Consider the following 25,365-nt stretch of genomic DNA (forward strand, 5'->3'; position numbering starts at 1 on the left):
TTCATTTCAATTTTGCTAAACCGTATTGGATGTTGTTTTTCAATGAGTATTTGTTAAAATCTAATGTAGATAAATGTGTTTCTTTTTCAACAATATGTATGATTTTCTGTTAGTTGCTCTAATTTGACCGATTGCATACATTGGAAAGAGTCCGTTAAAACATATTTCATGGTAAACGACCTCAAGTTTGTCATGGTTGAGGAGTGTCCTCAAGTCCCGACCTTTGATGCACCGCGAAATGTTCATAATGCATATGAGGTGTGGATGAAGGCTAATTCGATAGCCCGACTTCACATTTTGGCTAGCATACTTGATGCATTGGCCAAAAGGGTTGAGAACATGGTCATTGCACGTGAGATCATGGACTCGTTGCAAGAATTGTTTGAACGTCAGTTCTCACTTTTTGAGCACAAAGGTATGGATGACAAAGAAAACAATTGTGTCGGTTCTCAAAATATTCTTCAGTCTTTCTTGAATATCAAGGAAGTAAAAGAAAAAGCAAGTGTTGCTGACTCTGATGTAGTTCATCGATGAGAAATGTTGTCTGAAATGGAACTTAGAGCTTATTTAGGTTCTGATACTGATCCCACTACTCTTCAGAAGAGGAAGATGTCTAAAGACAGTAAATGTGGTTTATTTCTTGGAGACGTGTTTGGTAGAGAATGATGATTCTGCCTGGATACTTGATTTAGGTTCTACTAACCACCTTAGTTCTTCCTGCCAAGGGTTTACTTTCTGGCAAATATTGCAAGAAGAAGCGTTAACTTTTCGAGTCGGTATTGGTGAGGTTGTTTTAGTTGTTGCTGTAGGCAGGCTGAAGTTATTTTTTGACAAGAAACGTTATCTGTTTCTGGATAATGTTTTTATAGTTCCTCATATCAAGAGGAACTTAATCTCGATTTCTTGTCTCATTGAACAAGGTTATACCGTCTTATTTTCTGAGAGTAAAGTGTATATTTTCAAGAATGGTATGGAGATTGATTTTGATTCAATAAAAAATAACGTGTATGTACTAAGACCGTTAGTCATAAAAGCCTTGCTTAATACTGAAATGTTCAGTATAGCGACAACTGCCAAAAGACCAAAGGTTTCTCATAAGAAAAACGCCCATCTTTGGCATCTAAGGTTAAGTCACATCAATCTCAATAGGATTGAGAAGTTGGTGAAATTTGGACTTCTAAAGAGTTTAGAAGGAAACTTCTTGTCGGTATGTGGATCATGCCTTAAAGACAAAATGACCAAACGCCCTTTTACTGGAAAGGGTTATAGAGCCAAAGAAACATTGGAGCTTATACATTCAGATCTCTGTGGTCCGATGAGTGTTAGAGCTCGAGGTGGGTATGAATATTTCATCTCTTTTATAGATGATTATTCAAGATACGGGTATCTATACCTAATGCAATGTAAGTCTTAAGCCCTTGACAAGTTGAAAGAGTATAAGGTTGGAGTTGAAAACTTGTTAGGTAAGAAGATAAAAACACTACGATCTGATCGTGGTGGAGAGTATATGGACCTCAAATTTCAAAACTATATGATAGAACATGGAATCACGTCCCAACTCTCGAACTCGGGTACATCTCAATAGAATGGTGTATCAGAAAGGAGAAACAGAACCCTGTTGGACATGATTCGGTCTATGATGAGTTATGCTCATCTTCCAGACTTGTTTTGGGGATTTGTAGTGGAGACTGCATGTTACATTTTGAACAATGTTCCCTCCAAGAGTGTTTCTGAAATGTCTTTTGAGCTCTGGAGAGGCCATAAAGGTAGTTTACGCCACTTCAGAATTTAGGGATGTTCGACCTACGTGCTAGTCGCTAACCTAAAGAAGTTGGAACCGCATTTGAAAGTTTGCCTCTTTGTAGGCTACCTCGGGAAACGAGGGGTGGATACTTATACGATCTAAGTGAGAACAAAGTGTTTGTGTCGACAAAATGCTATCTTCTTAGAAGAAGACCACATCAGAGATCATAAACCACGAAGTAAGCTTGTTTTACATGAGATTTTTTGTGAGACTACTGAGAGTTCAACAAAAGTAGTTGTTGAACAGACTGATCGATCAACAAGAGTTGTTGATGTCGATTCATCTAGTCAACTATCTCGAGAATTGAGACTGCCTCGAAGTAGTGGGAGGGTTATGAATCCACCAGAATGCTGCATGGGTTCGACTGAAGCCCAAAACATCATGTCTGATGATGGGGTTGAGGATCCATTATTTTTTAAGCAAGCAATGAAGGATGTTGACAAAGATGAGTGGATTAAAACCTATAGGGTGTAAGTGGATCTACAAGAAAAAATGAGGTGTAGATGGAAAGGTGCAAATCTTTAAAGCTAGACTCGTGGTAAAGGGTTATACCCTGGTTGAGGGAGTGGACGATGAGGAAACTTTCTCATATGTTGTCATGTTGAAGTCTATTAGGATACTTCTGTTCATAGCCACATTTTATGATTATGAGATATGGTAAATGAACGTTAAGACTACTTTCTGAATGGTAATCTTGAGGAGACCATCTACATGGCTTAACTAGAGGGGTTCATTGTTCCAGATCAAGAGCAAAGAGTTTGCAAGCTTAATAAGTCCATTTATGGGCTGAAACAAGCATTTAGATCGTGGAACATTAGATTTGACAGTGCGATCAAATTGTTTGGCTTTGATCAGAATGTTGATGAGCCTTGTGTTTACAAGAAAATCATCAATAGCTCAGTAGCTTTCCTGGTACTTTATGTGGATGATAACCTACTCATTGGGAATGATGTAGGTTTTCTGACTAACATTAAATCGTGGTTAGCCGCCCAATTCCAAATGAAAGATCTGGGAGAGACACAGTATGTTTTAGGGATCTATATCATTCAGGATTAAGAACAAGAGGTTGGCCTTGTCTCAGGTATCATACATTGATAAAAATGTTGATCAGGTATAGGATGCAAAATTCCAATAGGGGTTTATTACACTTCAGGCATGAAATTATTTTGTCTAAGGAATAGTGTCCTAAGACACCTCAAGTGGTTGAGGAGATGAGATGGATTCCCTATGCTTCTGCTGTTGGAAGCTTAATGTATGCAATGTTATGTACTTGACATGACATGTGCTATGCAATAAGGATTGTCAGTCGTTAACAGTCCAATCCAGGATTAAATCACTGGATGGTGGTAAAAAAAATTCTCAAGTATCTTCGGAGAACGAGAGACTATATTCTCGTATATGGAGATAAGGATTTGATCCTTATAGAATACACAAACTCTGACTTTCAGACCGATAGAGATTCTTGGAAATCGACATCAGGGTCAATGTTCACTTTGAATGGAGAGGCTGTAGTTTAGCGAAGCATCAAGCAAGGATACATCACAGACTCCACTATAGAAGCCGAATACGTAGTCGCTTATGAAGCTGCTAAAGAGGCTGTTTGGCTTAGGAAGTTCCTTACAGATTTGGAAGTTGTTCCAAATATGTCTTTGTCGATCGCTCTCTATTGTGATAACAGCGGGGCTGTGGCAAATTCTAAGGAACCTCGGAGTCATCGTAGAGGCAATCATATCAAATGGAAGTACTATTTGATCAGAAAGATTATGCATCGTGGTGATGTGATAGTCACGAAGATCGCATCGGAGCATAACGTTGTTGATTCGTTTACAAAGGCTTTCACTGCTAAAGTATTTGAGGGTCATCTGGAGAGTCTGGGTCTACGGGACATGCGACATCTTGTCTAGGGCAAGTGGGAGATGATACTGGGGTATAGAGTATACCCTAGTTTATTGTATATTGTATTGTTTTTTCATGTATTGTACATTAGTCTCCCGAGGAGTGGGAGACAGTTGGGGTTAGTGTCTTAATTCTCTCAAAGTCTCGTAATTTGTAAACAGTTTGTACACATTATTTTTAATAAAATAAGAGTTATTTTATTTGTATATACTCATATCCAATAAACAAAAATATGTGGTTATTTTATGTAAACTTAAGCATGTATATAAGATATACAAGTGGATCATGCCTTAAGTAATAACCTAAATGGTCTGTAGTATAAGGATAAAGGAGGGATACCTTATCCTTGTGACACTACGGATTCGACCCACTTTGTAGAGGTTTACAAGTGTTGTGAACTACTACAGATGATTTGATCCTGACCATTCATGTGGAGACATGCGAGTGGGGGTGTCCTATACAAAGAGTTTGTATAAGACCGAACCACGAAATGATTAGTCTCTTTATATAACGTCGTTGATAATTGAGACTTACATCTCACTAAAACGACCGTAAGTGACATGACCTTAATCTTGAGTATTTTGGAAACTCCTACCTATGAGGGCGGTCCTTTGATTAGTATGGGTGAGAGTGGCCAGATTTCCAATTCAACAAGACTACCTTTTTGGGGATTTGTCTGATTGGGGAGTTGGGAACTCAGTTACATAAGATGGAATTCACTCATTATCCAAAGCAGGGGTAAGTAGATAGATTGGGCTGATTCTGGATCTTGAACATAGTGGCCACACCCTCTCTTTGGAAGAGAGGACCCAGTTATAGTAGGACTGTGACTTATTGTTCATTAGAGGAATTGGTGGTACTTAAGGAGTTAGATGTAACTACAGGGGCAAAACGGTAAATTGGCCCAACTGTATTTACGAGCGATTTGTGAAGGGTTATCGCACTGTTGATTGGTTAATATGGACACAAAAATGTATCTGTAGTGAGAAAAGTGCAGTTTTCGGTCGTTAGTGAAGTGCCCGGCACCTAACGAATAGTGGATCCCATGACTAAAGAGTTTAGTCGGTTCTTCACGTACCATTGGAGCTTCAAGCTACAAGTCCATGAGGTCCCTTTGGTAGCTCAATAGATTTTAAGTTGAAAATCAGATATTGGGGTTGATTTGAAGTGTTCAAATTAACAAGAGAAAATTCAATTATATATGATATAATTGGTATGATGTATGAGATACATCAAGTGGAGGAATTAATGTAAATATGATTTACATTAAGTACCATAAAATAGAAAAAGAACTATGATCTGTATGTTTCATGAGATGAAATATTAAAACTATAGGTTATAAATATAATATGATAAGTTGATTATCATATTTATTTATAATATATTAATTATATGATAATGAATTCTTTTTCTTTAATAACCGATTGAGTGGGAGGTTATTGTAAGTTTATAGTAACCGTGAGATAAAATAAAAATTGTTTTCCTAAATTTAGAAGTTACTTCATTCGGAAAGTACTCACGGAAATAAGCTATTAAGTGAAAAAGTTTCACTAAGCGATAGCCTTTGAGAGACTACACGATCAGCTAAGCGATCGCTTAGAGTTGACTATATGATAGTCATTTAGTTGATCGTTGCTACATGATTGAGTGGCTAAGTCTATACGATAGGCTGCCATTTACTAAACGATCGAGCACATCGTTTATGCGATAGACCAACTTCTTATCCCCCACTTGCTCGATCGTCTACTCGATCGTATACCTCAAGCCAAGATCAGAAAGAGCCCAAAACTCCTAGATTCTCACACTGAGAATACTAAGGTAACCATTGTGGTGGTGTCCTCATTCAGTTCGTGGATCGAGTTAGACTCGATTGGTTTCGTGGAGGCTTTGTTTGTTGCGTTCGAGGGCTGTGTTGGACGCATTGAAGATTGATTGAGGGATTCTTAAAGAATGGTTCTTCAAAGGTATGCATCATCTATCCCTTGTATCATTGTCTAGCATGCTGTAATTTATGTATGTGCAGGACCTGTTAGTTTCCGTTCTTAGACTGTAATTTTTTGTGTTCAATTCGAATGGAATTTAGAACGATCCTTTCCGTTGCTCATGAAAATCCTCGTGTTTGATTTTCTTTAGACTGCACTTCGCTTGCTTTTTCTTTCACCAATTGACAATACTCTTTGTTTTCGTGGTCTTCCAGTTGGACGTTTAACTATCAGAGGTCATACATTCACATCAACCAAGAGAGTTCCAGTCATAATGATTTCCAATAAGATAAACTGAACCTTTATAGGTTGACAATAGTGTAATGGAAAAATAGTAGTCTGACATAAAACATAGATATCTAAATTTAGCCCACGAATAACAACACAAGCATGAGCACATGGAATCTTCTCCAAATCCTAAACACCACAATTGCACAATTTAGAGACCAAATTAACCACGAAATGATCGTATCTATCAACTACTAAATATTCTTTATTACTAATAGGATCAACCTGAAAAACTAAATATAATCAACTACCTGATAAAAAAATACCATCGTAAACTAATGGCTAATTTTGTAACTTGAAGCTTCTTGATGATTGTGTTGCTCTCGCAACTCAAACTCTATCCAACTAGTCAAAATAGTCTTTATGGATAATGTTGTTTGACCTTTTTCATAAAATCAATCTTGTAGTATTTCCCTAATGGAATCAAGTAAGGATTCAACATGGAGCTCTATAGTCTATTTCAAAATATTATTCAAGCACTCTGAAATATTGTAATCATCATATTATACATTTTTCTCCTAGAATACGCACGTGCCCACTTCTCAAAACCATTTTTACTAAGATATTCCCCAATAGTAGGATATATCGATTCCATCTATTTCATATAAAACTTAAACTTATCAATTGTATACACTTTTGAACAACTAAAGAATACATTCAATTAAAGAACCCTTATATGTCAACTCCATATTTTGTAAAAAATGTCGTTGACAAACACAATATTCAATAGTTGGAACAACATTCATAACACCTTTTGGAATGCTAAGATGTCGATAAAAAATAATGATTAATCCCTTGTTCACCAAAACTATTCTTTATATTCTAAAAAAATCATTTTCATGATGCATCATTTTTAGAGTTAATAATACTAAAAGCAAGAGGAAAATTTGATTGCTATCATCACCTGTTGAAACTGTCAAAAGAGTTTCAACATATTTACATTTCAAGAACGTGCCATCAACAAACATATTGAATCTATGATGCTTCCAACCCTCAATTGACACTCCAATAGTCATATAACAATACTTAAAATGCCCATTCATGTCAGCTTTATAGGCCATGAATGTACCTAAAATAGAACAGACATAAAAATAAACAATTAAGCAACCTCATGAAAAGTGTATAATTGATTGGTGCCTATCAGTGATAGCATCTATCACTAGTTGGAGTCTATTACCGATAACTTCCATCATTTTAGTTTATCATTAATGGAAGCTATTAGTGACAAACTCCTATTAGTGTCATAAGCTATTGTCGATAGATCATGCAACCTCGTTAATAAGTTGGAAAAATAAACATGGATTCCTTTCTTCTAACTTCATCAAAAACTTTAGAATCAAAGCATATGATTCATGTGCATCGCCTTTCAAAGACTCTGTTATTTATTTTTTTCCCTCCATGCTTTATAATAGCTAACATTTACTCCAAATTCCTTACGGACTTTATTTATAATATCACAATGAGTCGAGGCATAAGAAGAACTAAATCTAAAATCATTTTTCAAACATTCAACCATTAAGGACAGGAAAGCTTCTCATGAGAGGTGTGAACACTTTTTGTAGAACAATCATGAATATCAATAAACTTCCTAAGAATCCACAAACACTACCATTGTAATGGGATGCCCTCACATACCATTGACAACCATCTTGAACATATCGAAGCACACTTAGATCATGAATTTGATCTAACAATCTTAAATTCAAAATTCTTATTGACTGTTATCAAGTAAAAACATTTTGATAAAATCTATTTGCTAGCTAACACATTCTTTTCTTTCAAATCACGAGCAATATATATATATATTCATAATCACTTAAAATTTCCATCATCAATCATAGGTATAGAAAAAGGAACAACAGATAAATAATTATCGACTCCATTGGAAACAATATTAGAAGATACTTCCAAACACGAACTAGTGACATGAGCAACTAAATGATGTATTGTGTTGTGTTCCTTAATTAAAGCCAAAAACCAAGCTACATCATTATCTTCACGAATCTCAACTACATTTTGAATTTCATTCATAACAAGAATCTAGTAAAATTTATAGTTCTATAGAAAAAGTAGATGCATTCAAATAAATCTCCTTCATTGTTAAACCCACAAAATTTTCAAAAACCATTATATCATCTACTAGAACTCCAGTAGATTTGTAATTCACATAACAATATTTTTCATTTCATAGTCCACCATGAAAGACAACTATTAGAATAACCATGTTTTAAAATTCTTGCAAAAGTAAAACAAAAACTCGTGAATAACAATATTAATAGGTTATAATATCTATCAAAATAAAATATCAATCCATCATCATCACTGGTACTAGCCTATAACTAGGTATATCTTTCAACGAATATCAATAAGAAACAATGAACACATAAAAAATGATAGCAGTGGCATATATTCTAGTAATGATAGCCAATTGATTTGTTCCTATTGACAACAACAACTTCTAAACCTCAAATTAATAGAGCAAAAATTTCCATGAATGACAACCAAAAAGCCAAGGTAGTCGTAATATCAAACATCAAAATACGCTGATATGTTTCTACAAATATTATACAATATCAAAGAAAAGAGTGAAGAACGCAAACTTCAAAATCATTAAAGAAAATAATGAAGAGTGCAATATCTTAATAAATTGAGCAAACCTCGAAATATCGAAGAAAATAGTGAAGAATGCAATGAAGAAAGTAAAACTTCATGAAAGCACAACAAACTCCCCTTACAATCCACTCTGTTCACAATGAATTGAATAAGTTATTAGGTTATCGAGAAAAAAGAGAAAGCACTACAAGAAAAACCACATTTCTTGATGTTTGCAATTCTAAATACTTGACATTCTTATGAAAAAATGTCAAGAAATAGGTGATTTAAAAAAAAAAAAAAAAGTCAAAAATTAATTTTAGAAAGTGGGGGTCGTGTATTTTTCCTGGAAAATACAGTACTTGACGTTTTAAAAATGTCAAGTTCAATTAATGGATTATTGACATTTTAAAAACATCAAGAATTGTAGAATATACAGGGTAGCATTGCAACACTACGTATTTTGCCGAAAAAATGAAAAAACATGCACGCCTCATGCATGCAACATTGCAACACTACAGGTTTTGACAAAAAAATTGTGTGCCTCTTGAACAGCGTTGCAATGCTCTTTTAGTAGTATCGCGGTGCTATCAACCAGATTTAAAAGAAATTCTAGTAGTCGATTTTCAGTCTATCTTTTGCAACGCTTTTAGTCATTTTTTGCGCAATACACTGGAAATCTTCTTGGTTTTTCACCTCCCTTTGATGCTTCTTTGTTATTCCATCAATCTTGGAGAGATTCTTCATTGAGGTAAGTAGATTTGAGACATGAACTTTCGAAGTTAGAGCTTAATCTTGATTTTCTTGTTTAGATTGAGTTTAAGTCTTTATTTTCTTGGTTTGATTAGACTTAATATTGATTTTCTTGTTTAGATTAGGCTTAATCTTGTTTAGATTATGTTTAAATCTTGATTTTCTTGGTTTGAGGCATGAAGTTTCAAAGTTAGGACTTGATTTTCTCGGTTTAGGCATGAACTTTCAAAGTTGGGGCTTGATTTTTTTGGTTCGAGGCTTGAACTTTCAAAGCTAGAGTTTAATCTCTCATGTATATTATTGAATCTCATAATAAACTCTTGTTTCATATTGTTCTTGAAGGAAATTGAATTTTAGAGAACGTGCCAAAGTTGGGATTGCCACTTTGCCAAAGTTAGGGCTTTAATTGTAGAGAACTTGCAAGAACTTGCCACTTTTTTTTAATTAAATGTTTGCCAAAGTTAAATATGTCAATGTGTCTAATTTGTTAGGGCTTTATGAACTAAGTAATGCTTTGCCAAACTTGGGTCCAATTTTTAGTTATTGGAATTAATTTATGTTTAGCACATTAGACCACGTGCACACCTTGGATTCAATTTTTTGAGGTCCGATTACATATTGGGTTCAATTTTTTTAGATGGATTTGTCTTTATTCTCTGATTTGTCTTACTTTCTTGAGGTTGGAATGTTGTAGAGCTAGACATGACAAGTTGTATGTATTGGGAACTTGTTTGTTTTCCACAACTTTTTTTTGAAGTTGATAATTGTTTATCATCTTTTCTTACTAGATTTACAATCATGGATGCATAAGAGTATATTATCCAATGATTATGAATTGGGTGTGGAAAACTACATCGTGAGGTATACGAGGGATATTGTGACTAAAAGAAATATTGTCATCTCATATTTGGTATGTTATCGTCATTTCGACATTTCAAATAGCATAGGGAAAAATAGAATCCATTATAATATTTGGCTTTTGTGTTTATAGATTGATACAAGGAAACCGTACTCACAAATTGAGTTAGATGAGATGCGGATAGAGTTGGCTGAATTTTTTAGATTGCTACTTGTGATTGTGGTTGGTCATTTTGGATGTGTTTATTCCGGCGGATCAATTTATGGATTTACTTCATATCCATATAGGTGTACATATCTTTTGGTATTAGTCAAATGTGCAAGGGAGGGTAGTTTTGGATTGGTACATGTGTTGGTAGATAGATGGTTTTATTGATAGAAGTTTTAGAAATGTATTTTTTGAAACTGTTCATATTGGGTTGATAGAATTATGCTCCTTATATTATTTTGGAAGTGTCCATATGAGTTGACTGTTAGAATTATGTTGCTTAGGTTGTATATATTGACAATGTTAAACAAGTTAAGTTTTTATGAAAGATATTGGTGGTTTTTTTTTTTTTTTTTGTTGATATATAAGTTTGTCAATTCATGTATATTGTTTATTTGACTGATGAATGTATGTTATATATATATATATATATATATATATATCAAATGTGGTTTTTGGATCAAAATACAGGAGCAATTATAGGTAAAAATGTCATCATCGTAGATTTTTTAAAAAAATCACAAGCAAATTTATTGACACTTTTTAAATGTCAAGTTCACAAAATTTATTGATATTTTTTCCTTGTCAAGAATGTCCATATTCTTGACATTTCAAAAATGTCAAGTGTGTTTCTTGACGTTTGACGTTTTTTAAATGTCAAGTTCACAAAATTTCTTGACGTTTATTTCCTTGTCAAGAATGCACATATTTTTTATATTTCAAACGTGTCAAGTATCTGTGTTTCTGACGTTTTTCAAATGTCAAGTGTCACTTTTCTTGACGTTTTAAAATCAACATTATTGACATTGGTTTCCTTGACGTTTTTAAAAACATCAAGAAAAATCATTCTTGACATTTAAAAAACGTCAAGAAACACTGTTTTTGTAGTAGTGAAGAAAATGGCAAATGAGCTGATGAAATTGAAAAAAACAAAAAACCAAATTGAAAAAAAAAAGAATGCAAAAAGAAAACACACTTAAAATCGAAGATGCAAGAGAGAAAAATAAAATGAACTCACAATCTGAAGATGGGGAGACTGAATCAAAGATGAAGCAACGGAAAAATGAAAGAAAAGGAAAGAAAAACGGAGATGCAGGGTCGATAGATCAAATAAAAAAGAAGGAAAAGGGAAAAGTAAAAAGGGAAAGTTAACAGTAGGGCATGCACTTGAGGGTAAATTTGGAATTTAAAAAAAAACTTCATAGCTTCATGGGTCAATATTTGCCACATTAACAAATATTTTAAAGGTGGACTATATTTTAAGATTATTTTTCTGTTCGTATTATTTGATACAAATTTCCATGTAAATATGTATAGTTCATATGTTAGTTTGAGTACACAAAATTAGTTTCAGAAATTAAAATACAACGAATCGATTAATCTGGTCGATCATAAGTCAATCACAACTGATCACAGTAATTATTAAATATAATTTTGTTAATATAAACATAGTTTGAATTTTTTAATATTATTTTTTTTAAGTATAATGTGAGGATGGATATCAAATCTCTAACTTCAAAGGAAAAAGGTAATACTAATGATCATTAAGCTTAGTTTGATTTAGTAAACTATAATTTCAATAGAACAAAAAGGAGAAAAAGAAAGAAGAAAAAAAAGTTAGGTTGAAATTAAATTCCCCCTAGCATAAACTAAAAATGAAAAACTGATTATTTATTCATTCATTAAAAAAAAAAGGGAAAACCTAAAATCAATAGAGTTGGGCGGGAAAAGTACAAAAATTGGCGGCTAAGATGAAAAAACAGCCAATTTTCTCCCTTTCACTCTCTTTCACCTTCTTCCTTCCCGCTTTCTAACATCTTTGGCTATTCACTGCTTTCTCCTCAGTCCGATCGCCATCCGCGATTCGATCTCTCTCCGAGCGTTCTCTCGCACCATACATTCGCAACCAAGGTACGTTTCTTCATCTGTAAGAGTGGTCTCTAACGACGTTTCAGGCACCAGTTGAAATTGGTCAGATATAAGTTTATCTCATAATCGCATCCTGCTTCGTCCAATTCAATTCAGTTGATCACATTATCTGTAATTTGCGCAAGATTTGTTCATTTACTATATAACTTGACCACTTTTATATTGTTTATTGTCGATGATTGGTTGTCATTTGAGCTCAATCTGTTTCTTTATCTTCAGATCGATCTTCCTCTGTTCCGATTTCCATCTGCACAGCCACTTGTATCACATTTTCGGCGTCAAGGTATGTTTCCTTCTCTGAAATAGTGGTTTTATAGAGATGTTTCGAGTTCTAGTTGAAATTGGTTGGAGATCCGTTTTTTCTGATGAGCGTATTCTGCTTCGTTAATCCAATTCAATTTCTCCCATTTCAGTTGCTAGAAATTTGATGCCTGTGCCACTAAGCCACTAAAATAAGATCGACAAGGCCTAATAGTAATAGCTTAAGATCTTAGAACTGTTTGTTAGTAAGAAATTGAGCAAGAGCAGTGCATTTACTATAAAATTCGACTACTTTTATTTGTTTCTTAGTTGATGAATGGTAACCGTCTTAGCTCATTTTGCTTTCTCTTCAGTTCGATCTCCCGTGTTGCGCTTCAATTTCCATCTACGCTTTCACTCGGATCATACAATGTAGTCAAGGTGCACGTCTTCATCCAATATAGCGATCTTATAATTAACCATGTTTCGAGTTCTAGTTGACATTGGTCGGAAATCAATTTATCTGATTATCATATCCTACTTTGTCTAATCCACTTTAATTTCTTTTATAATTTGCTAAAAGTTTGACGTCTATGCCATTAAGAAGATTTTTAGTCCAGCCGAACTTAAGATTTTTGAATGAATGGTTATTTAGGAAGTTGCACAAGACTTTGTTCATTTCTTATATCTTACTACTTTTATTGTTTCTTGCTCAATGATTGGTAACTGTTTGTGCTTAATCCATATTTTCCAGCATACGAAATTCACGAGATATAATCTTCAAACGGGATAGGATTACATGGCACATCAAAGTGTGAGTAGCGAGATTTTCGTTCTAGTCGAATGAATTCTAAGTTAATTTAATTTATATAGCGAGGACTTTTGACTCTCTTTCGAGGGTCATCATTATTTTTTTATTAATTTTTTTTACGAGCATATTGGGGGATTTCTATGTTTGCGCGATTGTATTTGCAAGTGATTTGGTTTGCTTCTTTTTAAATCTTTTTAATAAATTTTGTCACTATATATTTAAATGTCTGTCAAAATAGATCACTTCAGGAGTGACAATCTTGAACAACAATTTCTAATATATTCCTTTTCAAATAAAAGTTCAGTTAAAAAATATTTATAATGTTTTTTGCCGTCTTTGATAACCAAGTATTCCTTTTCCTGAGCCTGTAGAATAGTATTTTCAAATATAAAATTACTCAGAAGTTTGTTTTTAAATGCATTTTCGAGTGTATATATATTCTTGCATACAGCTCCCAGACTACCTCCTAATCTCTTTTAGATTCTTAAAGGAGTTATATTTTGTTTCACAGACAAAGACACTAAACACTGCCTCTGAGTTTAATAGTCTTGTCTTTTGCATCTCTACGCTCATCCTTAACTCTAATCAATTATCTGCCTGGAAAGAAAACACAACTTTCTCCCCAACACACAGCTAAATTTCTGATGGTCGCTAGTGTGACGTGCTGTAATCTGCCATATGCTGCTATGGAACTGGTATCTCACATCTTGGATAGAGAAATTAATAAAAATATCTCATGGCTAGTGTCGGACGCTAGTTTTTTATGAATGATTCGGACTTGAGCTTGAAATGACTAATTCTAATGTTGTTAATCACGTGTCAAACAGGAATTTACAAATGGATATTAACTTATTTGTGAGGGGTTGGAAGCTATGTTACCAAATGTTGTTCTTTTCTTACTGCTAGTTATTCGTGCTGTCCTGGTTTGGGCTTCATCTCCTGGTTCTCTTATTGATCATCTGTCTTACCTCTTCCTCTGTTCAATTTGCTGGCTGGAAAATGAAGCCTGGCCATCAATGGTCGGGGTGCCCTTGTTTTTTGATCAAAACCTCTTACACAGACGAATCCTGCATGTTATGAATGCATTTGAGTGAAAGTAGAGAATGATAAGGATGGGAGATTTATGATAGTTTAATGTTTACTCTAAGTCATTGGTTTGCTGCGAACACAGGACCGGTAAATCCTCAAATTTTGTTTCTTGTTATCAGCATTCTAACATTTTTAACATTGTATTTTGTTTTGTAAATGTTACACTCTTTCACATGTCATCTGCAACCGCACACATATATATAGCAAACTGCATTCTTTTTTCCAATGGCACATATAGATGATAGTACACAATAAATTCAAGAATAGATACCTCTCCAGAAACAGTGTTGGATGCCTTGTGTCGATAAACCTGGTGGACAAGAACTGTTATTATTTAATCAATCACACAATAAGAGGTATATGTTCTATGAGGAACCTTTGAATATCGTTGGGATGGAGGTCCCAAAATACACGGTGCGTCTAGGTAGATTCCATATCCAGTCCCTTGGAACATCTATTGGGTTGAGGCTTGATTCGTGATCTGCAAACACCTACAAATAAAATATTTATAGTTAGTTCTGGCACTAAAAGCCTTGAAGGACAACATAAAAACATGGTACATATAGTATTCAACTTTACCTCATTGACTTGAAAGTAGGTACCATTCAGTGGAAAGCTTCCTCTCATTGCTGTCCGACATGGTATCTGTTTTTTTTTTTTTGGGTTGGGGGGGGTGAGTATTGATTAGGATTCAGTATACTAGGTATATTTGAGTATAACAACTTACTTGACAAGACTTATCTCACCAAAATAGTCCCTCGAACCATGAAGGAGTTGGCTTCTCTGACACTGTTGCACGAGAGGCACTCCTCCTCATGACACAATTGATGGTGTTCTTGATTACACCTTCTTTCCGGTAGTTGGATAGAATTTGCTGTTTCACCTAAGTGGTATAAAAATAGAACTAATTACAGAATTCATGAGCGGACATACTTCAAAAAGTAATACTCCATAGTTATGGATCCTTTTTTGGAGCCTTTTGGTTCAGTCTTCTGTCCTTGAATTAGAGAGAGATTTGTAATATCTTGGAGGTACATCTACCTGGTGTCCATATAGCCAAAAGGTACGAGGAAGGATCATCTGGCTCTCTTCTATCCAACTTCAACTGTATTATAAGAATTACCACATGGTCATAATGCTCCACATTCCCCATAAATGAAACACTTCAAAAGAAAGTAAAATTGTTCGTTCTTTAGATGTAAGAATCACGCACCTTCTCAAGAAGAGGGTGGCTATCTGGAAGTTCATAGCTGCAGACGGTGGAAAAAAATTAGTACGGGAAGTAGAAATATTTGTTTGAAATGTGATGCCTATGGCCGTTGACATTGGACATCCACTGGCAAAATTATATCATGTAGCACCATCTATATGGGAATTCGAAAGATCTTGATGAGTAAGGGTAGCAAATGTTTTGCTTACACTTGATGCTCTGTTCGCAGCCGGCTAACATTCTTAAGTTTGGGCATGGGAATTGATGCGGCTTCTGGGGTTAATGCAATTAAGGCTTTTGACATGTCGCCTTCTTGAAGTTCCATATTCTTTTGAACGTAGTTCTGCAAATTCTGTGAGAACTCCTCAATGTTTAGTTTTATTGTAGGAATTTCATCAGGGTCTTCGTAGAAGGCATCCTCAATGTCGATGATTGCATCTTGTGTGGTGCTTTCTTGCTCTGGTGTTGCTGGTTCTTCAATAATGGGTACGCACGTACTACCTGTAGTCTTACCATCTGATTGATGGGTTTCTGATGGCTTGATCTCTTCAGATGATATTGTCGAGGGAGGGAGGGACAGCATTGGTTGATCAATTGTTCTGGCTTGGTTATCGTCAGGTTCTCTGCATTCAGTAGTACTGACTATTCTTTTATCTTCTGGTGCTGGAAGGCCGAGTCTTGCACTGGGATATGTAAGAAGCATGTCTATTAGTTACCCCACTTATCCATAATTAAAGATTGCCGTCCCTATGAAAATTGCTGTAAGAATTAAGTTTTAAAGTACTATCTCCGCCCTTAACATGTGATTAGTGACATTCTAAAAAAGTTAAAACTCAAAATAGTAGCTATTAGCTGAGGGCTAAATTATGTTGCTTATGCACGTACACTGTCTTTAAAAAAAGATTGGAAATAAAGAAAGAGAGAGGGAAAGAAAGACTGCATGGACTGATATACTGGAAGAAGGATGGACAAACCTTGCAAATGCGCTTGCGAAGTGCCTACATTCTCCTCTCATTGGACAAGCATTACAATTTGGTTTGCTTTTTGTACAAAAAACCTGCGCCATACATTCCTGTCAAAATCATATATTAAGTTGGCTTATGTTAGAACCAAAATTTTCAAGTAAAACTACCTTTCCAAACGTAATCATTTGGTAGTGCAGCTCGTACCTGCATCCAGATTATAGCCAATTGGTGGGAACTTAGTTTGAATTCTCTTAATTACCACAACTAAATGATAAAAAACAAGAAATGCATCCCATTTATAGGTCTATAAGTTGAAAACATGCTTACAGTGTTCTTTGGTCAAGCTTGCAAAGCCGAGGCCATAGATACTTTTGGATTGACTCCAGCACGGGGTACCTTGGAGGGGGAGCAAGAAAAGCTTCAAAGAGTGATATTATTATTTACAGTGTTCAGCAGAGTTTTGCACAGTTTCTTTTACTCGTAATATTGCAAGTTTTATATTTTTGTATTATTTGATTGGAACAGAAGTCCTAATTAAAATCTCCTTGAAATTTTAGTTCAATCTATATTTATAAGAACTGATATTATCAAATGAACTCTAGTTAAAAATAACATTTATATTCATTTTATACTTTTTAAAGAAAGATAGTGTTCTAGAGTTTTTATATCATCAGGAGAATTGAGTATTGAATTTTCTGTTTTTCATATGGAAATCATTGATAAGCCAAGTTTATATTGCAGCGAAACAGTTTGAAATAATTTATATCATTAATCAATAGGATGTTAATTAAAAAAATTGAGTCTTTATTTAAAATTGTGAACCATCAGTAATGGATTTCAGAATATTTTCTTGACATATCTTTAATGTGGCAAAGATGTATGGATTTTGCTAACATATAGGCTTGTGATACTCACAGTTCTAGAAGATGCAACTGTAGGGACTCTGGTAGAGGTTGAAGAGGTACCCATCCCAGTCGTACAGCTATACGACCAACATTTGTATCAACCTGTTACAGGTACAAGATATAATCATATGTATATATGTTTGATCTGATTCCATATTAATACTTCATTTTGACTTACTGGAAAGGCAAGATGATGGAGAGTAAGAAGTCGCACACACTCCACACTTTTTAGTCCCAATCCTCTTATGCTTAGTAGATATTCTCTGCATATTTTACATTTACGTGTAAAACCCAATGTATGAATCATGCAATTTTGGTGGATGCAACATATTCTCTAGTGTAGAAGGTAACAATCTCAATATTCTTCAAATTCAATTTTTAAGAATTTGGTATTTAAGTTCTTGAGTAATCTTACTTTGCTTGGTCTGGTTCAACATCCCTTAACCATTCGAGATCAATGCTCCCATGATCTTTCACCAGACGGTTTAGAAAATCCTGTACAAATTACTCATACAGTACTCAGCTAGTGGTAGGGATTGATTAGAATTTTGAATCATGTTGTTTGAAATTAATTTTATAACGATACCTTGATTCGTTCAGCAAGCATGTTGTTCATGCCCCGTTCTCTGATGGCGTGTGCAATCTCATTCACATCTGCACATCTTATAGCTTCCCAATCCAGTGAGTCCATTGTATTTTCAGTTCTCTGCCGTGTCTTTCCATTGGTTTCTGTCTGTTTTCGTAAGTTGTCCCAATTAATGTTATTTTCTTTTTCCTTTGCAACCTGTTTTCTCTGAGATCTTGAAGAGGCAGGGTTCATCTCTTTAAACTCATTACTAAGTTGATCATACTCCTTTGGATTTGACTGTATTGCCATTTCTGTAGCATTTGGTGGAATTTCATGCACATTATTTGTACATTCTACTGGCGACTCCACATTTTGAGGGTCTTCAATCACACTGCCTTGAGACTGTAAGGTCAAATCTGGCTCCTTTGCGTTGATGCTTAATTCACTACTTGTTGACGGTGCTTCAACGATATCCACTACGAGCTCTATTTCAACATTATAATGATTGTCAGATTCTACAGTCAGTGTACTTTGTTCAGTATGAAAATGTTCGTCCTTGTTCTGGCAATCATTAGAAGTTTGAACTCCATTGCATGTCTGACAGCAGTCAACCTCCAATGATTTTGAGGTCTGATTTTGCTGCATTTGATAGCCACTCAAATGATGGATAGAATCTTTGAGGGATATTTCAGGATCATCTGGTTGGAAAGTGTCATCTATTCTTCCGTCACACTTTTCTGCTAATTTGTTGGTGGTGGTATTTTCTGACTGGTCAACGGAGGTATCAATAGTATAATTAGCATTTAAAGTATTTAGTCTAGCCATCTGAATGAGCTCCTCTGATGAGTCGATGTGTGCCTCTGTGGAACAGCTTGGTAGATCTTCTGAGTTCCCTTCTGAGGATGGTTCAATACTCTCACTGGTTTGAGGAATCGATAAATCCAAACAGTCTTGACATGAAAATGAATCAACTGTTTCTTTCTCTCCGTAGAGACATGCTTGCATTGGGCTGGTTCCAGTCAATGATATTTCTCCCACAGAATTGCTACATGTCTCAAGAATATTATGAGATGAACTATAACTTATTTTTTCTGGTCCTTTGTTTGAGCTCCCATCCTCAACATTACTTCCAGAAGATTCATTGTTGTCAACAATTATTCGTCCTTCACTTTTTCTCATTTCATTTTTCTTCATCGAGCCCTCTTCACTTATTTGCTGATGTAGTATCTGTTTGTTCAAATTCATGCCATTCTCTAAATTCAACATGCATTCTTCGGGTTCATCCAACTCTATAATTGGCTCTTGAGAGCATGATGCTTGGTGACACTTTGGCTTAGGAGGGAAGCGTGCGGCAAGAGACATGAAGGCAGAGCTGCAAACATGAGGAGTTAGTAAAAGAAAGGGGAAAGATGGAGACTACTTTGAATTACACTTCTTAGCTCACACCATTTAACCACATAGCTTACCTAGAAAGGTGATCTGAGACATTCTGGGTAAGGAATACTCCAACCACAGAGTCCACAACTGATCCCTTCCATTGAGAGAAACGCCTATCTCCTGGAGAAATGAAATCAAGTTACTGTTTGGCCAGATCAGCAAAGTAGTTGCTACAGTAAGGATGCCTACTAGGCCTAGATTAATCCTTCATGCAAGTTAATATTTCATTTGTGTTTTTCTGGAACACATTGCTGACAAGTACATATATATGTGCAGAAGCACTTGACTTTGAAGCCTAAGAACTTGATTTACTGTTTAATCCACTCCAAAAAGGGATATACAAGAGGATATGCAGAAGCATAGGGCTTCTAAGGGCATATTTGGGAGTGATTCTGAAATAGTTAAAATTACTCTAAAACATGTTTTTAATCAATTAAAATCAATTTAATATTTAATTTTACACTTTTCATATCGAAATTAATTTTGAATGATTAAAAACATGTTTCGATGTGATTTTGAAAATGACAAGTAATTTTAACCATATCAGAATCACTCTCAACACGTCCCAAGCCTAGGAATTAGATTTTTCTTGTTTAATTCCTATAAGAAGGTATGTCAAAGGTGTTATTGCTCTAGAACCCTCCTGTTACTCTTTCCCTCATTTCTCGCATGGATTGATTTTATTGAATCAATGTCATACTCCACTCATAAACCCAATTGTCTAATGAGCTTATCTGAATGTGAAGTTAATTCATCATTGAGCTTTGTAATTCATTTGATGTCTACATGGAGTTATAGAGGCAACTCTTTGATAGTGGTTGGTTAAGAGTTGAATAGTTTATTTTGTACCTTGAACAAGATGCATCCGAGCAATAAATGAATCTGCTCGTCCTCGAAACACCTTCCTCTCTTCTTCCCACCATTTGATCTTTTCTTCATCTGTTCCATCAATGCCTTCACTGTTAATATTTCCCATCAAAAGCTTCCATACTCTACCAGTCTCTTCATCAAGCTCGACTTTAGGTCGGGGCCGTCGTTTCTTTATAGGATTAAATGGAACAATAGTTCCATCTCTTCCATAGACAACAATAGCATTCTGCTCCTGATTTTGTATGTTGTAGGATACAAGTGCTTGCTCTCTATATCCCAAATGGTTGCTTTCCTTGTTGATGTCTAGATGCTTTAATTGTTCAACTATGAGATCAATAAAGCACATTTGATTGACATGTTCTGGAGCAGTGCCTGTATAGATAAAGGAAAAGAAAAAAAAAATCTTTAAATGGGCGAATATCTTGAGCATTGGGAAAGAAACTTTTAATCTTGGTACCTAATGTCTTCAAAAAGAATTGGTGGGAATGGAAGGATACAAATCTGCGGTCCTGAAGATCTTTGTTTACATTGAGAAGTGCTGAGTTTGACGGTTTCTTCTTGGTTCTTTTCTTCTTTGCCACCGTTGCATGCATCATCTCGAATAGTCCATTTATGCATGTTCCCGATGTATTGATATTTTTTGCAGAACTGGCTAAGGGAGGGTGATTAGTTGGATATATTGGCTGCTTCTCACAATGACCAATTCTTTCTGATGGAGCCAAGCCAGAAAGTCGTTTGGCTGTTCTAGGTTTTTTTATTGTTTTCTCAGTCTGACCTAAAGCCATGATACCTCCATATGTTTGCAACTTATCCTGGACACCGTTTCCTCCATGCCCAGCTACAGTTCTACTTTTACAAATATTAAATTGAGGTCCAGCTATCCAATTGTTGGATTTTGATACCATGTAATTTCTCTGGGGGTCATTGAAAGAGCATGCACTTTCTGGCCTCATGAAATGTGTGGCTGTAGTAAATGCACTCGAGGAAACAGGGTTCTGCCCCTTCTCAGTTCTTTTTTTCTTGTAAATGTGGGGAAAATGCATCCAGGACATGGACTGATATGCAGATAATGTATTATAATGGGCCCCTGTTAAATTTATGCTCCCAGTATGTGCTTGTTTGATGGCCCGAGAACGTTTCCTCAGGCAACAAGTTGCTTGCTCTCTTGATGTCATTGTGGGGTTCTTGCAGAAGATAAGACCATGTGAACTTCCTGGTAACGATCGATTGTCATTATTTAGCATGGTTTCTACTACATTTCCTTTCTCAGAATTGGAAATTACTTTACCAATTTGTTCTGTATTGTTCTCCATTTGGGTTTTTGAAGGTTGTTTTCTCTCAGAAGAATTATGTTCAGCTGAAAGTTCAGTGGTCAGGGCTTGTTTCTCAGATACAGATTCGTATCTTTTCAGCATCTGATTCATGGACCAGTTTGGATCAGTGGAAGAGCCTACTTCTTCAAGCCTCACTTCCTCTAGTCCTGTAGTTGATTGAATGTTTTGAGTGAGTGAACCTTGTTCCAATGGCCCTGATTCGAAGGTTCCGTCTCTTGTTTGGGCCTGCGTATCAAAATTTATGGCCCTTCTGCATGACTTCCTTCTATGCTTGAGCATTTCTTGGTCTGAGGTTTCACCTATTACTTCTATTGGGGGAGTTGCTGAAGGCTTACTAACTCCACTTTTCCTGACACGCTTTCTCATACTTGGATTGGAACTAGGTGTCTTCAAATTTGGTTTTGTTCTTTTAGTTTTTCCTTCGATTATGACCTTAGGTCTATGTTTTCTCCTTCTCTGTCTTGATGCTGGTGTTTTATTCAGGTCACCATCGTTCTTGCCTTCCTTTCCATCTGGGGTACAAGTAGCAGTAATTGTTGAGTGCATTGCAGGTTCAAGAAGTTCTTTATTTTCCTTCAGGTTTTCACCATCAATTATTATTGAAGTATTACAGTTGTGGTTCTGTTCTCTCTCATCTTGTTTGTTCTCAGTTGGTATCTGCTGTACTTCTGTATCTCTTTCGGTATATTTAATCTTGCCCATGTCTGGAGTCAGAGGGGCAAATTGGGAGGTAATTCTAATAGCAGCTGCATGTGACTCTGTTCCAGATGGAAAATTAAGGTCATAGGTATGCTGGCCGCCATGGTCAGATATTCCATCTGTAAATTTCCAGATACTCAATTTCAGAACAATGGATGTTAGCAACTATGAACAAATGGAGATTTATCACATTATTCATTATAGGAACCCATTAGAATTACACTTTTTTCCACAACTTAAGTAGAAGGAATATGGTCTTAAACTAATTGAAGCATGTAGCAATAGCCAAAAAAACAATGGCAGAACTTCACAGGATACAGAAATGGGAAATAAAGAAAATGCATATCCATGAATTAACAAATAGCTGAAAGTAGAATAACCACGAATTCTCCATTTTCAATCAGTTTTCTCCTACTAATTCCCTTTTCTGTTAGATTGTCTCAATCACCCCAAAGATTAATACTTTTAATACTATACTGTTGCTCTTATTTCTTCATGCTTCTTGTACTAAATGTTATTAAAACATCGTCAATTATACCATATTGAAAAATCTCAAGTCCAATTGACTTTATTCAAATTAGCTGGACTTACACTCTGTGGCTTCAGGTATGCAGCTGCCACTGAGACGATCCTTCGTAGAGCTAGACTCCAATTCAATTTGATAGCTGGAGCCAGAATCGAACAGGTCACTCGCATTTCCACCCAATGCAGCATCAGCACCCACAATAGAAGCCGCATCTGCTAGTGCCATTAGCTGCAAAAAAGGAATGCCCCCCAGTGCATCCATAGAATGTATCCCCACTGTTCCATTCTCATTACAGGCCACTTGAAATTGCCCAGCCCGAGCTGCTGCCCACTCGGAAGAACCATCAGCTCCCATGGAATTAGCTCCACCGTAACATGCAACTCTACTGCTGGTCTCAACTTCCTTGTTAGAATTTGAGAACAGTCTCTCTGATCCCAACCAACATGGTCGTGGCTGATTCCTGTCCATCCTTGCATAGATCAATGGCTGCAGCGGCGGTTTTGGTAGAATGGGCTTCATGGGTGTCGCCGGAATCCAAGAACCGCCTTGGACATCGGCCTTATTTCCCTCAGGTTGGCCGAAATTCATTTGATTGGTTTTCACTCAAGCAGAAAAGCCAATTTTTTGTTCCAGAAAAAGCCAGCTTCTCTTTTCCCTGCAAAGGTACGCCTTCGTTTCTTAATCCAATTCTCTGTTCACGGTGAGAAAACGCGATAAGTTTAGAAATTTCATGGAGTACCTGTGAAACCCAAAAAACCCAGTTTTATGTTTCAGCTGAAACAGATCGTAGCTGAAATTTAGTACAAAATTATACTCAACAATTAAGAACCCATCTGAACTAAAGATCTCCGTTGTAAAACCCTGCTGCTCTTTCATGGCAACATAAAAACACCCAGTTTTCAAAAATGGGGGAAATCAGACGAAAGTAGAGAGCAACCCAGTCTTCAGCTTCAATGATCATTGAAATAGAAGGGGAAGGCAAAAAAAACCTAACAAGCCACAATATTTTTCCTTTCCCTTCCATTACAAAATTAATTAAGCTGAAAAATTAGCATATTTTCAGGGTAATAGTTACCGGAGGACTGAGTCAATGTCGGCAAGATCTGAGTTGTTACTACTCACCAGAAGGCCAATAAATCTCTATCTTCCTTCAACCCTCCCTAATACTCTTCCCTCTTCTCACTTCCTCCGGTGTCGGACCATATTGCCGCCCGCCACCGAGCTCCGGCAAACTGTCATTGTTTCCACCTTCCTCCCAAGCTTTGTCGTATGCCTTGTAATCAACAAAAAGGCCTATTTGTTCAAGAATCATTTAGATCCCCCTTTGTCCTAGATTTCAGACTACTGCCATAAGTGATGAGCGACGACGACTTGGAGTGATTTTTGTAAGAAAAAAAAAAAAGAAAAAAAGACTAGAAGGAAGAAAGAGAGATGAAGGACAGGATTGAATGGATGGGAAAAGAGTAAGGGCGAGGAAGGGAAAAGAGGACGGCGGTGGTGGTGGCGATGTTCATTGAAAAATGGACGTGGCACCTGCAAACCTCGCTCGAGGAGAGGAAGGGAACGAGGAAGAGGTTAAAAAGAGAAGAAGATTTTAATTTTGAGCGATACTTGAGTGCATGGCCTGCATGAACTTTTAACTATGCGACAGAAAAAATTTAAAAATATTTTAAAAAATTATGTTTATCGTATAAAGATACGTATAATTTATGATTCATTATATATATATAAAATTTAATTTATTTCTTTTCAAATTAATCTAGAAAACTAATTTTAAATTAAAAAACTATACTATATGACTGTCATGTCATATTTTTTATTAAAAAAATTGGTGCAATTTGATTGTAGGTATCTATTGTATCATCTAAATAACATCCAATAAAAATGTGTCGTGTGGTAATTTTTTTAATTGATTTTTTTATTAAGGGAAAATAATGCATGATATTAGGTGCAATCTAGTTATCGTCTTTTATTAAAAGAAATTGAAACCATTTTAAATTATTTTAAAATTTTCACAAATTAAGTTGTTTGATAGTTAATTTGGTTTTCTGTTTTTTAATTTTAAAATGTTATAAAATTTAATAAGTGAAAAAAATATCCTTTTCAAAAACTTAGATTTTGTTTTTGAAAACATATCATTTTTTTTTTGGAAATTTTCACCAATTAAAAAAAATATCAAACTATATATATATATATATATATATTTGATAGACATTGATATATTTCTATCAATTTTTATTAATGATAGATTTATATCAGCTTATCTTAATCTCTATCAAAGAAGATTAACATTTTGTTATTTTATTTAATAGTTGTCTTATACAAATAACAAAGTTTTTTTTAAAGTAAATTTAAAACTCAGTTAAAATTGTTGTAAGATATGAATAACATTAATTTCTTT

At 35.3% G+C, this 25,365-nt stretch overlaps 1 protein-coding gene and 1 long non-coding RNA gene across 8 annotated transcripts; one reads left to right on the plus strand and one right to left on the minus strand.

Moving 5' to 3' along the window:
* Positions 1–12,107: 12,107 nt before the first annotated feature.
* On the plus strand, positions 12,108–23,180 carry LOC120090427. Its single transcript, XR_005485540.1, has 6 exons — positions 12,108–12,292; positions 12,530–12,593; positions 12,925–12,991; positions 13,305–13,364; positions 17,543–17,641; positions 23,045–23,180. It is a non-coding gene; the product is annotated as an uncharacterized LOC120090427 (long non-coding RNA).
* Positions 14,103–24,608, minus strand: LOC120090425 (DNA glycosylase/AP lyase ROS1-like). Of its 7 annotated transcripts, none has more exons than XM_039048086.1 (20): positions 24,087–24,608; positions 23,030–23,619; positions 20,863–22,557; positions 20,385–20,777; positions 19,565–19,655; positions 18,117–19,470; positions 17,946–18,025; positions 17,709–17,793; positions 17,541–17,632; positions 16,953–17,021; positions 16,793–16,829; positions 16,635–16,717; positions 15,870–16,343; positions 15,664–15,700; positions 15,492–15,555; positions 15,197–15,333; positions 15,030–15,095; positions 14,827–14,941; positions 14,722–14,760; positions 14,103–14,428 (listed from the first exon to the last, which is right to left on the minus strand). In XM_039048086.1, the coding sequence occupies exons 2-20, from the start codon at positions 23,550–23,552 to the stop codon at positions 14,310–14,312; spliced, it is 5,553 nt and encodes a 1,850-aa protein (XP_038904014.1). In that variant the 5' UTR covers positions 23,553–23,619; positions 24,087–24,608; the 3' UTR covers positions 14,103–14,309. The 7 variants fall into 7 exon arrangements, with proteins under 7 accessions (XP_038904014.1, XP_038904011.1, XP_038904008.1 ...); XM_039048083.1 differs by having other exon boundaries at positions 23,030–23,655; XM_039048080.1 differs by having other exon boundaries at positions 23,030–23,703.
* Between the last annotated feature and the right edge of the window lie 757 nt (positions 24,609–25,365).

This window comes from Benincasa hispida, chromosome 11, assembly GCF_009727055.1.
Source record: "Benincasa hispida cultivar B227 chromosome 11, ASM972705v1, whole genome shotgun sequence".
Taxonomy (NCBI): domain Eukaryota; kingdom Viridiplantae; phylum Streptophyta; class Magnoliopsida; order Cucurbitales; family Cucurbitaceae; genus Benincasa; species Benincasa hispida.